The following is a 17,174-nucleotide window of genomic DNA, read 5'->3' as shown; positions in this document are numbered from 1 at the left end:
TGACTTCATAATAAAGCTCAAGTTTTTGCCGTCAAGTTCCAGCTCTCCCGTGTCTCTCTGAGTTTCGTCACCATTGCTTCAGAAGTTTCCATCACAGTTACCACTGGTATTCTGTGTACCACCCTCTGTCTGAAACAAAAGCCTAGTCACAATGCCTTGCGGCCACAACATTGACCGTGACACAGTATTGGGCCGTTCACGGAAACAACCGATCGTGACCGAGAAATACGGATCATGAAAGTTACGGTTCTTAATAAGCAATATATAACTTATGCCATAATTTACATTTGTATTTATTTTAAAATATTGTCATACAATCAAACATATTGGGATTCATGTGGATTAACCGGAGTGTGAGGAGGGGGTGAAAAGCACAAGTTTCACTTTACTTTTTTATCTCAATTCCAACCTTGGTCATGACGAATATATGTTTTACTCTTGTCCACGTTCATAAAGCATAAAAAAAACACTATCAAAGCACAGTGCAAAGTCTCAAGATGCTCTTACAGTAGTCCTGTACAGAGAACTGTAGTTTCCCCTCAGCAGATGCACATTTATAACGTCCGCTGGCGCATCGTTGGGTAATTTAAGTGCAGTTGGATTCTCATACGTCCTTTTGAGTTCTCCTATCCATTACTCCTTAACCCTGTGATGTTTCAAGCGGAGGTCAAGGAATAGAGCATAGGAAAAGACGATAGACCGCAACCTAGTTGGTTTGGAATGGCACTTACTGTAGGCTTAGCCTGGCATTGAGCCAATATGTTCAAGACATATTAACTTAGATTAAACTAAGAAATGCTTCAGTATAACATTATTATATTTATTGGTAGAGCTGGTAAGGATAAAGAACTGAGAACAAATAGTGTAGATAATGGAGAACTGTGCAGGACACATACTTGCAGACCAAAATCAATATGTGTAGAGTCGAGGCTGTAGCTGATCACTGAAGCTTCTCCTCTGAGTTTCACTTCATACGTTGGCCCCTCCTCCACATGGCAGCGTGCCACCACCTCTCCGCTGACATTTTCATGGCCGTAAAAAGAGAAAATGACCTGCTGCTGTTCCCCAGGTTGCAGATGACCATTTATCGGCAAGATATCGAACACCTACAGACACAAAAGATGTAAAAAAGTAGAACACGATAACACAAGATACCTTATGGAGTCTGCCAAGAGTAACACTCCCCAATAAAGGGAAGGTTTGTTATTTGTTGGGACTTGTTCCTATACACTCTCTGGTCATCAGTTGTTTGCAGTCTTTTTGGGAGGAATGTTATAAATCAGGAAAATATCATGATGACTGCCTTGGGCGTTTAAAGCAAGATTGTGCCAGTGGTGGAATAAGACTTTTAACTCAAGGTAAAGTTACAATACTCAATAATCCTGCATTCAAAACATTGTTTGAATAAAATTACCCCAAACATGGCTTTACAATATATCTAAAGTACCAAATGTATACATTCTTGTTATGCTTAATGGCCGATTACTCGATTATGGTTATTGATGCATTAATGAGTGTCAAAGATGGTTAAAAGGCTCAATTTAATTACTTTATATACTGCTGCTAGACATATTAACTTATAAATAACCATATATTTGTCCATGTTTATTTATAGTTTATTTTTCTGAAAGTCTGAATCTGTAAAGAAACTAAATATGTCAAAGAAATGTAGAGAAGTAAAAATGATAATATTGGCTTTGGAAATGCAGTGAAATAGTAGTATGAGTTAGTATAAAATGAAAATACTCAGGTAAAGTACCTCAACATTTTAGTGAATTGCAGTACTTGAGTAAATGTACCTAATTTCCTTACACCACTGGTACGTGCATGTTTTCTACCTCCACAGAGATGCAGTATGAGACAGAGAATGACTCACCACTGGTTCTGACCATCCCGACAAACTAGAAATCTCAGAATAACCATGATTTGTGTACATGTGAGCATTTGCCTACCTCTTCCACACCCACAGAGCGCTGTGTGCTGCTCTCTTCAGTCCTATCTTCTGGATTTCTCTGCTCCTTCTCTTCTTCCAGCATCTTTGAGTCCCTGTGAAGGCAATATAATAATAAAACACCCATGAAGTACACCTGAGTTTTTATTTGCCCCACAACGATAGTTAGGTTGCATAAACAGACATGCAGTGAATGACAAACAGGGAAAAGCAATTATAAGAGGAAATACAAATATAGGAAATTGTCTTCCAGACAATGGGAAGCCTCAAGAAGACTATGAGGTGGTCGAGTGACACATGCAACCAACACCAAATTATATAAGCATACATCTTACAGAGTGCATTATTGCACTGGTCTATGTTCTATGTTCTATCCTGTTTTCTGTCTTCAGCACATTGGTCATTTGTCAAAGGAAGTAGTCGATGTCTCTGTTTTGCATGGCCATATGACTGTTATATGGCATAAGTACTGTTAGAGAGTTCTTGTTATACATATTATTACAAGGACGGGGGGGGGGGGGGGGATTTTAGCCTTTGTAGACCATTTACATGCACAACAACCTATATAACACAATACAATAAAGGAAAGGGCAGTACTATTAAATATGTTGTTTAAAATCCCAAGTCTCCTCTCTACCTGAGCCAGTAGTGTAAATCAAGTGTAGACCACTCCCCTACCAAAGCTTTTAAAGCTCCGCCCTTCAGGCCTGTCACTCACTTCCTTCCCACCAGAGACTGAAGAAGAAAGGAACTGTGAGATGGCACATGGAGCAGTAAATTGTTTGTACTCAAATCAGTTGATGAAATATGTAGTTTAACTTTAACAGATTGCTTTGTTTATGTTAGATCCACCTTCTAGATTCCCTTCGATTCATACATATGTTGAAAGAAAAGAGTGCAGTTTAATCCTGTGGATGCATTAAATGATGTGAGTGAAATACTCAACCTTATTTAGGATTATTATCATTTTGGTAATTATTGTAAGACTGCTAATATGTTGTAAATATTATTTTATATAGATCAGATCATCCACAGCAAATTAAATCCTTGTCAACCATCACAGTGAAGAATAAGACGTGAAACGGCCTGCTGGAACCGGTGTTTTAATGTGCACACCACATGGGATGTTCGGTGAACCACCACTCCAACACATACAGTTTTTTCATGGTCTTATTATTATAAAAATAATGAATAATTACAGAATATGATACATACAACCACTGTTAGACCAATGTATGGAGCCCTCAGAGGGACATGGCAAAAAAAGGTTCTCGTTGGCACGACTTACGTTCTCGTTGGCAAAAGAAGCTTTTTCGCACAGGTGCTGCACTTTCAAGGGTTTGTATTATCATGTGCACAGTAGCTACAGTGTAGTTATGGCAATGAAATCCTAAGGTCCTGAGCTCCTCCAACAAAGCAACATATTATAAAAGGACAAAGAAAAAAAAAAAAAAATAGTGCACAATGACACAGAGAGGATAAGTTGAGTAAATAGTGCAGGTTATGTTGTTAGACCAGTCTAAAAGTATTGCACATGTCAGAAAAATAAATAAACACTATAAGATAAATTATGCATGGGATGTTGAAAATGGACGAAGTATGTGCAGGATTCTATATACATGTAAATATAATTAAATATACATTAACATAATGTATGGTTAAAGATACATATTGTAAGTGAAATCCAATGAAACACTGTTTGATCTACTAAGAACTATTAAGATGACAGATTAAATAAATTGTGAGATGTTTTGGGTTATGGAGACTTCTCAGAGGCTGCTGAGTTATACGTCCCGCTGCCCCCTGATGCTGCAGCGACCTCATGAAGTGAAGGAGGTTTTCCTTCTGTGAGAATCACTGACATAAATTCATAGATCAACGCAGAATGGTTTACAGACTCTCCTGTTTTGCCGATTGGGTACTTAAACAAATAGCTCAACTACACCCCTGGCCGAAATGCTATTAAAATGAATTCTGAGTTCGAAATATTACTCAAATAATGTATAATTTCCACACATAAACATAACAGTCTGCAATGAAATGGTGGTCTCCTGTGGGCTCCAACTCCTCTTTTGCGCCCAGGTAACCTTCTTGTGGGAACGAGAAAGACGTGCCAACAAGAACGTTTCTTCTATTTTCATTTTATTTTTTCATGTCCCTTTAGGGACTGCGTACCACTGACTGTTGGTACTTGTCCATGCTTTTATCTTCAGTAGACTGGGCTACTGAAACGGTGTCTTTACAGGTCTCACTAAAAAAATCTATTAGAAATCTGCAGCTGATTCAGAACGCTGCGGCTCGAGTCCTCACTAACACTGAGAGAGTGGATCACATCACTCCAGTTCTGAAGTCTTTACACTGGCTTCCTGTCTGTCAAAGAACTGATTTCAAAGTTCTGCTGCTGGTTTATAAAGCTTTGAATGGTTTAGGCCCAAAATACATTTGTGATCTCCTGCTAATCGATGAACCATCCACAACTCTCAGGTCTTCTGGGACGGGTTTGCTTTCTGTCCCCAGAGTCAGAACTAAACAAGGAGAAGCAGCGTTCAGTTATTATGCTCCAAATATCTGGAACAAACTACCAGAACCCTGCAGGTCCTCTGTAACTCTTAGTACTTTTATATCCGGGCTGAAGACATTTTTTCTTTTTGGCGCTGCTTTTAATTGAGCTCTTCATATCTTACACTGAACAGTAACTTTTATCCATGAACCTGTGTCTATTTTGTTCTCTTTGCTTTTTAATGACTGTTTTTAAATGCCTGTTTTAATGCTCTTAATGTCTTTCATTTTTGTAAAGCTATTTGAATTGCCTTCTGTTGAAATGTGCTATATAAGTAAACCTGACTTGCCTTATAATCTTGTCATTGAGTTGGTAATTGTGTAGCTGGCTAAAGAGGCTTTTGCCAGTTATTTTTTCGGAACTTGTGCTGGTGTAATGAAGGGCTGTAAGATCTTCAACAAGTGAATATTTCTTTAAAATAAAGATGTATTTGTGTCCCTGGCAAAAAAGGAAATCACAAAACAATGAACAGAAGACATTGGCATCGGTAGCAATATATACATAATATATATACCAACACTCCTCAGAACTCTGACACTCAATTTCTCTCTCTCTGTTCTACCCTCTCCTTCCCTGTGGGATCAGACTGGGTGCATCCATCAAGTTAATTAAACAGAGTGTTCTATAATTAAGAGGAATTTTAATAGGCAAGCAGCAGGAAACAGGTCAGGATAGATTGCAGTGAAGTGCTGAATAAACATGGAAGAGAATGAAAGAGATTTAGTGAGTGAAGTCATCTCAAAGCAGGGCTGGACAAGGTCTCAATTAAATCACCCAAGACTGGCTATGTATACAGCCACAGTGTGTGTGTGTTTTGTGTGTATTAGCTTCAGGGTGTGTATACATTACATATAAGGCAGCTTTCAAGTCTGACACATTTACTTCCTAAGAATGCCACAGTTCTGATGTGTCAGCTGGTAATGAGTGGATGGCAGTGATGCAGCCAGCAGGGGGCAGTGTTGTATGGTGAGTGTGTGTTGAATGCATGTTTAAGGCACAAGATAGCCTAATGCGTGGCCTTGGGGAAATCACAAATGAGTACATCCAGCTTTATAAGACAGGGGCGAAAAAATACTGTGGGTCAATGACTTAAAAAAGTGTGCATTATTAGTGGATGAGGGTTCCTAAAAAAAAAAAAACAAGCATTTTAGAAAGTGTTTAAAAGCCACTGGTGCGGACAGTGGAACAGATGGTGAGACAGCAGTTGATGACTCTGCAAGGGAGCAGCTCAAAACAGAAATAGCGCTCTCTGACTTTCCCCTTTCTTTCTCCCTTCTATTCTTTTCTTTGTGTGTGTGTGTGTGTGTGTGTGTGTGTGGGGGGGGGTTAACTGTGTTTGATGGCTTTCCTGTGCTCAGTGTCACTAAAGATCTAAACAACAGAAATGACTGAATCACAAACACTACTAGTAGAGACAAATGGCTTCTGGGGGTTGCTGTCAGAATATATGTGTGTGTGTGTGTGCGTGTGTGTGTGTGTGTGAAAGAGAGAGAGACATGAGGGATCAGACTGACACCAGACCTCACATCATTTTTCTTTTTATTGATGTGTTATATGTTTATTTGACCAGCAATATATTAATAATCAGTATTTCCCCTATATGGTTTGTGGTGTTGTTGCTTTTTTTTTTTTTTACAGGTTTCAGGAAAGGAACTCGGTTGGCTGTATATTTACTTTAATTTGTTTTACTTTTTATTCTGCCTTTGTTCAAAATGTATACGAACACAACAATATATTTCAAATGTAAATCTATCTATAGATGTTTGTTGTTCTTGTACAATCCTTTGGCAAAACTGTGTGTCATTAAGGTCACGCAAGTAAAGAATTTGAGATTAAGAGAGCGAGAGAGAATCAGAATGTCACCAGTTCACCTCCCAGGCACTGCCGAGGTGCCCTTGAGCAAGGCACCAAACCTAATACTGCATGGGTGCTGCTTTCCATTGGCAGCCCCCTCGCTCTGATGTCTTTTCATTAATTATAATTAATGAATAGGTCCTATTTGTTCTTATGTGTGCTTTTTTAGGCATGTCATGTGTAAAAAATGAATTTCCCCTGAGGGGTCAGTAAAGATTTGTGTTTCTTCTTAAATAACCCAACAGTCTGAAGTAGTGCCTCTCACACATTTTAATCGACATTTTTTTTATCTCGCCAGTTAGTCCCTGTATACCCTAGTTTCATCTTCTGATGTATTCGTGGGTCGACAGGTGCAAACACGTTACAACAGCCAAAAAGATTTCCATTAGAAGAAATGCTTCAAAAACAATGCAAATACGAAAACACCAATGGGCCATGGAACACATGCAAATTAAGAAACATCGTCTCCAAACTTGACAACCGATGTGTTATTGACAAATGTTTACCAAAAGTGCTGCATAAACGAAACGCTAGAAATACAAAACCCTGCAAGAAGCTCACAACGCAACGCAACGATGACACATAATACTGATGCGCTCAGCAGGGTCCGAAGTGCTTTTTAATGTTCGGGGATTATAAAGTTGGCCAACAGTCACTATTGCATGATTCCTTCTGATATTATTGGTCATGCTGTAAGTTAGCAAGCTAACCCATCAAACCTAGTTATTTTAAATAGAATGACAAAACTCTAACAATTATGAAATGGGTTAGCTCTACCAACAATGAGAGTTGGCCAACTTTATAATCCCCGAATGTGCTCCAGTCCCAGCTGTGTTCATCACTGTTTACTGTCCCCGTTTCCGTTTGGCTTTTAGCTTCTTGCAGCGTTTTCTATTTGCAGCGTTTCATTTATGCAGAGCTTGCAGTAAACATTGCGCATTTTCTGTCATGTTGGTGAATGTTTTCTAAATGCTGTGCATTGGTTGTCAAGATGGTGAAGATGTTTCTTCAATTGTATGTGTTTTGTTTCATCTGTTGGTGGTTATAGTCCAGGACGAATGCAAGTAGGTACAGTGATAAAAAAGATACGCTTAGGATTTCCTGTGTTCTTTTGATTGACACCAACTCTTCAACACTGAGAAGTTGCATAATTAAAATGCATTGAACTGTCTATTTATCAATGTGAAAGATGGGTAGAAAAAGAGTTATATTGAAGGGCTCCCAAGGGCTGCGGCGCAATTACTGATAGGGATGTAATTAGCTGAACATGGCTAGATAGTACAGGTTTAGTGAGGGAGAAGAGAGACTTTAGAGGGAGAGTGTGCATGCAGAGTGAAGTCTCCATTTAATTAGTAGGACGGCCTATTAGACAGATTGTTAGGAGAGGTCACAAAGAAAAATGGTAAAGAAAAAGAAGAGTTTGATAAGGATTTGGTAGCCTTAGAGGCACAGGCAGAAGAGGTAGAAGAGCAAAAAAGGAAAGATAAATAGGCAATGTATAACCCTAAGATGAGGACAGGGAGGGGAGGAAATGGGAAGAATACCAACAGAGGAAAGAGGGGGAAGGGAATAAGGCAGAAGAGGGTAATAAATCTTGTAGAGCTCTATCAGTTAGCTGGTTCATGGCCATGAGCATGGACACACTACTATAGTATTCACAGTCCATTTCAAGGGAGGGGAGCCAAAGCAAAGGCCTGAGAGAAGCACAATGTAACTTTAAGGACACAATCAGTAGATTTGTCTTCCCCAGAGAATTTATAATGGATTTGGCTTTCAATTCAGAGGGTTAAATGTACAGCTACTGTACTTACTCATCCCTATGGGAAATATATGGCCGATATCCATTCTGTGTTTGTCCCTGGATCTTGTCTGTTCAGGTTACTGCTGTTCTAAACAATGTTTTGTTTTAACAAAAAAAGTGTGTAGCACAGGAATCAAGGAGCAGTATTTCTGCTGGTCTTACAGAGTTAGGGTGCTTTAGTGTACTCGAGTCCTACAACCCAATGACAGAAACAACAAAAAGGATGTATGTTCCATATTCCATATATGAAATAAATAAAATAGATGCTGCTTCTTCTCAGTCCACTGCTATGTCACACACTGTGGACACTGTAGCATGTTGTCTCAAACCAATTACGGTTGCTGGGCTCTCACTGGAAGTGGCAATTGGCACTGTTAGCTAGCTACCTAGCTAGCAACATTATTATTTGAGGTTGCAAATACTGTTCAGTTAACCCACTAAAATGTAAAGTGGTTTATTTTCGACACTAGTATAGTGGTACGTATAATGAATTAGAAAACAACAACAAATGAATAACTTTTAATAGTAGGGTATAGTGCTTTGTTTATCGGAGCTGCAACTTTCGTACGGAAGATGGCCGTAGTAGAGTAAGACAAATTTCCAGCATTACACACTCAACTTTTTGAATGTTATAAGGGCTTCATCCAGGTTCTCATAGTGCTATGCATTTTTGCCATACAGTAGTAGCATTTGCTGTAGGTCGAACCAGATTTTAGCATGGCAAGGGGACCCTCAACAAGAAGCTTTGGTCATTTTCCATTGGATTCCAGTAGACAAAAAAAGTGTATGATACTTACACTTTCTGTTCAGCAGGATATTATTAACACCACTTTAACAACTTCAAGCATTAATGCAATCGCCACAAGTAAATAGCTAACATTTGGCTATAAACTCACAGTCACATGACTTCATGTCACCAATGCTAAGCCATGGGCGGAAACATCTTTAGTGTAATTACTTATTTCAGGAGTCTAAAAACTGTAAACATCAAAAGAAGGGAACTAGAAGTTGGAACTCATTTACATGTTTTAGGTGTTGATCCTGCATCACTCTATTAGCTCACACTCATGGACTCAAAATATAAGATGGAGTATGCAGCAAGCCTCACTACTAACTTTACTTGTTTAACCTCCCTTGCTATATTCTTCTGTCAGGAGAGGAATGTGCTGTTTAAACTGATACAAACTCCAAACTGTTATGGCCCTGTGTTGACATTTCTCAGTGTATAATACCTTATGGAACAGTGTTTCTGGTCCTCCAGGAAAGCCCAGTGGTAGGACACGGGCAGCAGGGAGCAGTTGGTAATCGAGATCTCTCTACAATTCCCCGTGCAGTTAAGCACACACCCAAAGTCCACTGTGTTGGAGGAAAAGTGAAGGTTGGGGAATTGGACCTCAGCATGCAGCTCCACAATGTCTCTCTGCGGGTGTCCCCGGTAGTGTAGCTCAAGGAACTGGGGAAAGAAAATGTCAACATTTGGTCCAAGATCACTCATATCTAACTGTGTATGACATGCCTCGGGGGTTACAGATATAGAGAGAACCGAAGAGTGGTCCGATGAACAACACCTGTGGTACACCGCAGTCTTTTTGCATAGGATTACCATGAGTTGCCAATGACTTCATAAAGGTATGTGGTGTCCGTAGGAATCAAAATATTAAAATTCAGAGATGTCTGAGAAGTGTCAATACAAAAGAATGGATAACAGTCTCAAATGCAGCATTTACAGTAGATCTAAAAGAAATAAAGCTTAAGTGGCTTCAGTCGGAAGCAGCAGGTCATTCATCACACTAAAGACTGCATTTTTTTTTTTATTTGACAAACTCAAGGCCAAAATGTCTCAAAGAGTCAATTGAGCAATGAATTGTTAAGCCAACTTTAACCAGAAATGTAAAAAGAAAGGACATTTGGGAAATTGATGTAAAATTATGCAGGAAGTTTCAGAAGAGTTTGAATGAGAAGGACTTTGAAAGCGCAAGCAGGGGTTCTGATTTATTTATTACCTCAGTGGGTGTGTCAATAAATATTATTGTCAAAGGATTTAAAGAATATATGAACCCAGATAAACAAACAACATTATTCTGGAAGTTCTACTTAAGGAAAATGCATCACTGTTACCTCATCCATGACTTGTGACACCCGATCCCGGCAGTAAGATGGATCGAAGCATACCCACAACTCAGCCTTTCTCCCGATACCTAAAAGCATGGACTAGAAAATAAAGACAGCAGTTAAAATACAGATATATAAAATAGTATTTCAAGTATCACACTTTCTTTGGATTAGTCAGGATCACAGACTGTAGTTAAACTTATCATAACATGAGAGTGGTTCTTCAATTATTTTTTGGGAGAATCTGGTCTTGCAAGCCTGATGGAAAGTCATTATGCTTTCTATCTGATGACTCCTAAAGCCTAAGTTCACAACCCTTTTAAAAACATTCCCATTCCCTAACCCTGCCATGGGACTAAGGCTTAACATAACATCATCCAAAACCTGCTAGGGGCTTGAAAACCATTTAAATGCAGATTTTACTACCATATTTAAATCAACCCTCAGAATGGAAGTTAAGGCTGTGATAAAGGCAAACATGGGTTTTATGGTAACATATAAACTGAACTTTATTCAGTTCAACAGTTATTTTCTAATTAGATATCCACTGAGTGTGGGTCATCATTAAAGTGGAGTTCAAGCAAATAACAGAAATGAATCGGGAAGGAAAGCAACATTTACAGGTGAGAGTTTATGACTTAACACAATAACCTGACTAATAAATGAGGTAGGGTTGTTATTCATGTGTTCACACGTGTCAACAATAGGCGAGATGGACAGTACCACAGAATTCCACTGAGTTATTTGTGCCTTAAGCATGAGCTGTTCAGAAGTTCCCCTTTTTAGGAAGTAATACTATTGTTGACAGTCTTGTTGCCACCTGAACATCATTTAGTTTTAGACCCTTTTAAAGCTGTAGTGGGAAACATTTGTCTACCCCCTCCAGTAGTGAGAATAAATACACAATCACTGCAGGTGAGCTTGCCACATCAACGCCCCAAGGAATGGATGTCCCCGCCATCAATTCTTCTATTTACTTTAGTCTTTTCTCTGAATGCGACATTTCTATAAAAATCTAGATTTGTCTCTTTGTGTTTTAATGGATAATCTATAAAAGTAAAACACCTTCCACTAAGGCAAAAAAAGAATGTGAAAATATAAAACAGATCTGCAAATATACAATACAATTCCTTAAATGAACCAAGGAATCTGTGAATAAATATTATTACTCCACTAATAAGTAATAAGCACACTATAAGGAATGCTTAAATCATTTCAAGAAAGTTTATACGGGTAAGCTACAAGTTAGGTGTTTGTATGTGTGTGTGTGTGTGTGTGTGTGTGTGTGTGTGTGTGTGTGTGTGTGTGTGTGTGTGTGTGTGTGTGTGTGTGTGTGTGTGTGTGTGTGTGTGTGTGTGTGTGTGTGTATATGTGTGTGTGTGTGTGTGTGTGTGTGTGTGTGTGTGTGTGTGTGTGTGTGTGTGTGTGTGTGTGTGTGTGTGTGTGTGTGTGTGTGTGTGTGTGTGTATTCTAAAGCTGGAGCAGCATAAATAGTCATTTGTAATTTGATTTCTGGTATCCACTTATTTTCTTTCAAAACAGGTCTCACAGATTGGCCTTTTATTGAATAAACCCAGTTTTTTTATATTACACCTTGTGCCTCGGGTCTATTTATGGAGGGAGCTACAACATTAATTTTTAAATATACTTAATTATCACTGATGGTCGTAATGATGCCTCAAAATCCCCTGTTATAGGAGCAGAACTAAACAACAGGGACCTTTCCGTAAAGAGCTAATTATTGGTCCTGTCTTTGAGCTAAACACATGCTATACATATGAGGATATTCCCTTGGCACCTACACACCTGAGCACATGAGTCCTTATAATTATTTAGTTTGATAATATAAAGTGTTTTTTTGAGACATAAGAAGCTATGATAGCATGACATCTGGAAGAGGTGGTCAATGGAGAGAAGAGTTAAATGAAAGGGAGAGATGTGTACCTTGGTGGAGACTGTGATATGGGCTCCTGAGGCCTCACACAGGGAGAACGGCTCTACCAGAGACAGTTCCATATATAAAGGCAGAGATGACACATTCTCCAAGATCAGCTTCTCAAAAAGAGGCGTTAGACTCTTTCTTGGAATCTGTGAGATATAAGTAATTAATTCAACAATTTAACCTCACATTTTCAGAACAGGAATCTTGAGAAAGACTCGCTTACACAATATTATCTTATAAATTCACCAGCCTTCAAAAAGCTTTACAGAGTTAATTATTAGGAAACTATTAACGTTTCAGCTACGTCGTCCCGAGAATACCTGAGTTTTGACATAAAGAATATATAAAACATTAGATAATGTATGGGCATTTTACTGCAAGATATATTAGCTAAATTACTAATATAATAATAAAGTTATAACAAAGTCAAATTATCTTTTGACCAACCTTCTCTATGTAGAATTTCAGCTGCTTGGAGGAGAAGTTGAGCATAGGAGCCACAAAGCGACAGGTGACATCTACAGACATGATGAGCTCCTTCGAGCCCTGGTTACCCACAATGCCGTGGCATACCAGACGCTCCCGTACAAGCTGAGGAACACAACAGTAATAAAGATTTATTTGAATAAAACTTTTCATGCACAATACGCAGCTCAAGTGTTTCAACAAATGTATAAGACATTGAGTTCAAGTCAAATGTTTAAACCTATTGGTATCCATAGAATACAAGGAGATACATTGGGAAGAGGATATATAAAATAAAAGAATCCAGAAGTTAACAACTAATTATTAATAAAAAACAAAACAATAATTAATAAGAACAATAAAAAAGGGGATGTTGATATGCTGAGATAAAAAAGTTGGAGCTAATGTTTAAAAATGTTGACTGAGCGTTCCTCTTCAATATTTCAGGGATCGTAGTGGAAAAAAGCTGCTTCACCCATTTATTTGGGGGGACTATAAGAATATTTAAAAAGACTTGCACAGGAACATAAACGACAGAATCATAACACTTGATTTCCTGCTTTATATTTTGTTTTGTTCATTTCAATAGTGTTTACTTGTCTGACAGTTTATAGATTATTTATTTTCATAGTAAACTGCTTATATATCTTTTCTCTAATGCCAGTTTATTTCTATTTATTTGTATTTCTGTTGTGGTCACAGCAGTCTGCTGTGTTTTTCCTCCTCCTGGGTTTGCCACTCCCCCTGTCGGTCTCACTTCACACCTGGCCGTCATCTGCAATCATGCTCACCTGGTCGTCATCTCCAATCAACTCCCCTTCATAAACCCTTGGATTCCCTGCTGTCGGTGCCAGATCGTACTTCGCTCTACAGTGGTAATGATACGTACCCGGCTCCAGTTTACCTTGTTACCTTGTTACCTTGTTACCTTGTTACCTCGCTACCGAACTCTCGTCTCTTGTTGCCTTTGACCACAACCTAACTCTGTTTCCCTCTGCCTGCAGTTATCCGGATCACGCACTCCAGCTCGCCTGCCTCACCCTCCCCCCGGCTTCCGCGTCCTCTACCTGCTCCTCCACCTCACTCAATAAACCCCCTTGCATCAATTCAACACCGTCTCTTGTCTGCTCTTGGGTTCAGAATCGTTATCATAACAGAACGATCTGGCCAAGATGGACCCAGCGGACATGGACAGCATCCGCGGAGCTCTCGCCGCCCAAGGCACTCGCTGCTTCCTATTCTCCTCACTTCCCGAGAGCTGCTCTCTCTGCCCCCGTGACACATGCAGTCACTGAAGAGGAGCCCATGCAGCTGGGGCGCACTCGTCTTACCCAAGCGGAGCGGCTTCATCGGATCAAGACCGGAGTGTGTCTGTACTGTGCGCTGCCCGGGCATCTCATCTCCACCTGTCCGTCACGACCAAAAGACAGGGCTCGGCAGTGAGACTCGGGGCCCTGCTGAGCCACCCCCCCTCCGTCCCCGTTCCTCACTATGCACGCTCACCGCTGGAGGCCACTCTGCTGTCCCTCGGTCATCCCTTTCCGGTATCGGCCCTTGTGGATTCGGGAGCGGATGAGAACTTCATCGACGCCGGCTTCGCGTCTCAGGTTGGCATTCAGTTGGAACAATTACCCTCTCCATTAAACGCTAATGCCTTAGATGGCCGCCACCTGGCCCTTGTTACTCACTGTACTAAGCCCCTGGAGTTAATTGTTTCTGGTAATCACCACGAGATGCTTCAGTTTCACGTCATCCGGTCTCCCCTTATTCCCCTGGTTCTGGGCCACCCCTGGCTCAAGCGGCACAATCCCCAATTTGACTGGTCTTCTGGCAAGGTGGTGAGTTGGAGCACCTTTTGTCACTCCACCTGCTTACAGTCTGCCCTGTTTCCAACGGAGGGAGGTGTCCCCTTGCCCCAGGAAACCCCCGACCTCTCCTTGGTCCCCCCCATCTATCATGACCTGGGAGAGGTGTTTAGTAAGTGTCGTGCACTCACCCTGCCTCCCCATCGCCCCTATGACTGTGCCATTGATCTCCTCCCCGGCGCCCCTTTGCCCAGTAGTCGCCTGTATAACTTGTCCCGTCCTGAGAGGGAGGCCATGGAGAAGTATATTAAGGATTCTCTTTCGGCTGGCCTCATGAGACCCTCCTCTTCTCCTGTTGGTGCAGGATTTTTTTTTGTTGCCAAGAAGGACAAGTCTCTTCGTCCATGTATTGATTTCAGGGGACTCAATAACATTACAGTCAAAAACAAGTATGCCTTGCCCCTCATCAGTTCCGCATTTGAGCCGCTGCAGGGTGCTACAGTCTTCTCTAAGTTGGATCTACGCAATGCCTACCACCTGGTGCGTATCCGGGAGGGCGATGAGTGGAAGACTGCTTTTAACACCCCCCTCGGCCACTTTGAGTACCTGGTCATGCCCTTCGGCCTCACTAACGCCCCTGCCGTGTTCCAGAACCTGGTAAACGATGTCCTCCGGGATTTTCTCAACCGCTCAGTTTTTGTCTATTTAGACGACATCCTTATTTTCTCTCGCAACCAGGAGGAACACTTCCAGCATGTCAGGCAAGTTCTTCAGCGGCTGTTGGAGAACAAATTATATGTGAAGGCCGAGAAGTGTGAGTTCAGTGTCACCTCTGTATCCTTCCTTGGGTTCATCATTGAGAGCGGGCAAGTGAGGACCTGTCCCGAGAAGGTCAGTGCAGTGACAGACTGGCCCATTCCCGATTCCCGCAAGAAACTGCAGCAGTTCCTGGGATTTGCCAATTTCTACCGGAGGTTCATCCGTGATTACAGCAGGGTTGCAGCACCTCTCACCCGTCTCACCTCTCCTGCCCGCCCATTTGCCTGGACGCCTGAGGCGGAGACTGCCTTCTCTGGTCTTAAGAGACTTTTCTCGTCTGCCCCCATTCTTATCCAACCTGACCCCTCCAGGCAGTTCATCGTGGAGGTCGATGCGTCTGACACGGGGGTGGGGGCGGTCCTGTCCCAGCGCTCAGCTTCTGATGAGAAGATTCACCCCTGCGCCTTTTTCTCTCGCCGGCTGGTACCTGCTGAACGTAACTATGATGTTGGTAACCGCGAGCTGCTGGCTGTGAAACTGGCATTGGAGGAATGGCGGCACTGGCTTGAGGGGGCAGAACAGCCGTTCGTGGTTTGGACCGACCACAAGAATTTGTCATACATCCAGACAGCTAAGCGCTTGAATTCCCGCCAAGCCCGGTGGTCCCTGTTTTTTGGGCGGTTTAATTTCTCCCTCACCTACCGTCCCGGATCCCGTAACGTCAAACCTGACGCCCTCTCTCGTCAGTTTAACACCATGAACACACCGGCCTCCCCTGACACTATCCTCTCTCCTTCCTGCCTCAAGGTTGCTGCTGTCACCTGGGAGATAGAGTCCCTCATCCGGAAGGCCCAAGTCACCGAACCAGATCCGGGCAACGGCCCTCCTAACCGTTTCTTTGTCCCCAGTTCGGTTCGCTCTCAAGTTCTGGTGTGGGGCCACACATCGTGCTTTGCCTGTCACCCTGGCGTGGGCCGCACCCTGTCCCTCCTGAAGAGGCACTTTTGGTGGCCAGCGATGGACGCTGACACCCGGGCATTCGTGCTTGCCTGCACGGTGTGTGCTCGGGCCAAGTCCTCCCATCAACCTCCTGCTGGTCTGTTACGCCCTCTCCCTGTTCCTGGTCGGGCCCTGGTCCCACATTGGCCTGGATTTTGTGACTGTCTTCCCCCCTCTAAGGGCCACACTGTAATACTCACCGTTGTGGACAGATTTTCGAAGGCGGTTCACTTCATTGCGCTTCCTAAGCTCCCCACTGCCACAGAGACTGCCCAGCTGCTTGTGCAGCATGTCGTTCGCCTCCACGGGATTCCCGCTGACCTCGTCTCCGACCGTGGTCCCCAGTTCGTTTCCCAAGTGTGGAAGGCCTTCTGCCGAGCGCTGGGGGCCTCTGTCAGCCTGTCATCAGGGTACCAGCCGCAGACTAATGGGCAGGCTGAGAGAGCCAATCAGGACCTCGGAACCGCGCTGCGTTGTGTGGCTGCGCGCAACCCCTCGGCTTGGAGTGACCATCTCTCCTGGATCGAGTATGCCCACAATTCCATGTCCTGTGCTGCCACCGGCATGTCCCCGTTCGAATGCTCCCTGGGATACCAACCACCCTTGTTTCCTGCTCAGGAGGATTACATCTCCGTCCCCTCGGTCCAGCACCATCTCCGCCGTTGTCGCAGGACGTGGAGGGACGCACGCACCGCTCTGCTGCGCTCCGCAGAGCAGAACCGGCGCATTGCTGATCGCCACCGGGCTCCCGCTCCTGCCTATCGGGTGGGTCAACAGGTGTGGTTGTCCTCTAGGGCAGTGGTTCTTAAACTTTTTGTCTGACGACCCCACAAAAAAAACTGGAGAGGTTTGGTGACCCCACTTTCCCAAAAGTGTGTAAGTGTGACGTCACGTTTCCGTAGCAACCGATTTTTTGTTCCAATCCA

The 17,174-nt window shown here is 42.4% G+C and overlaps 1 protein-coding gene across 1 annotated transcript in view; it reads right to left on the bottom strand.

Annotated features, from left to right (window-relative positions):
* hydin (HYDIN axonemal central pair apparatus protein) overlaps positions 1-17,174 on the bottom strand; it is a 127,051-nt gene that overhangs the window by 63,510 nt on the left and 46,367 nt on the right. The window contains 7 exon segments of the mRNA XM_063907149.1: positions 897-1,106; positions 1,953-2,046; positions 2,670-2,686; positions 9,380-9,619; positions 10,285-10,377; positions 12,223-12,366; positions 12,668-12,811. Of these exon segments, the coding sequence (XP_063763219.1) occupies positions 897-1,106; positions 1,953-2,046; positions 2,670-2,686; positions 9,380-9,619; positions 10,285-10,377; positions 12,223-12,366; positions 12,668-12,811 (942 nt within the window).

The sequence above is a fragment of the Eleginops maclovinus genome, chromosome 2, assembly GCF_036324505.1.
Source record: "Eleginops maclovinus isolate JMC-PN-2008 ecotype Puerto Natales chromosome 2, JC_Emac_rtc_rv5, whole genome shotgun sequence".
Taxonomy (NCBI): Eukaryota; Metazoa; Chordata; class Actinopteri; order Perciformes; family Eleginopidae; genus Eleginops; species Eleginops maclovinus.
This window is presented reverse-complemented; position numbering and strand designations above follow the sequence as displayed.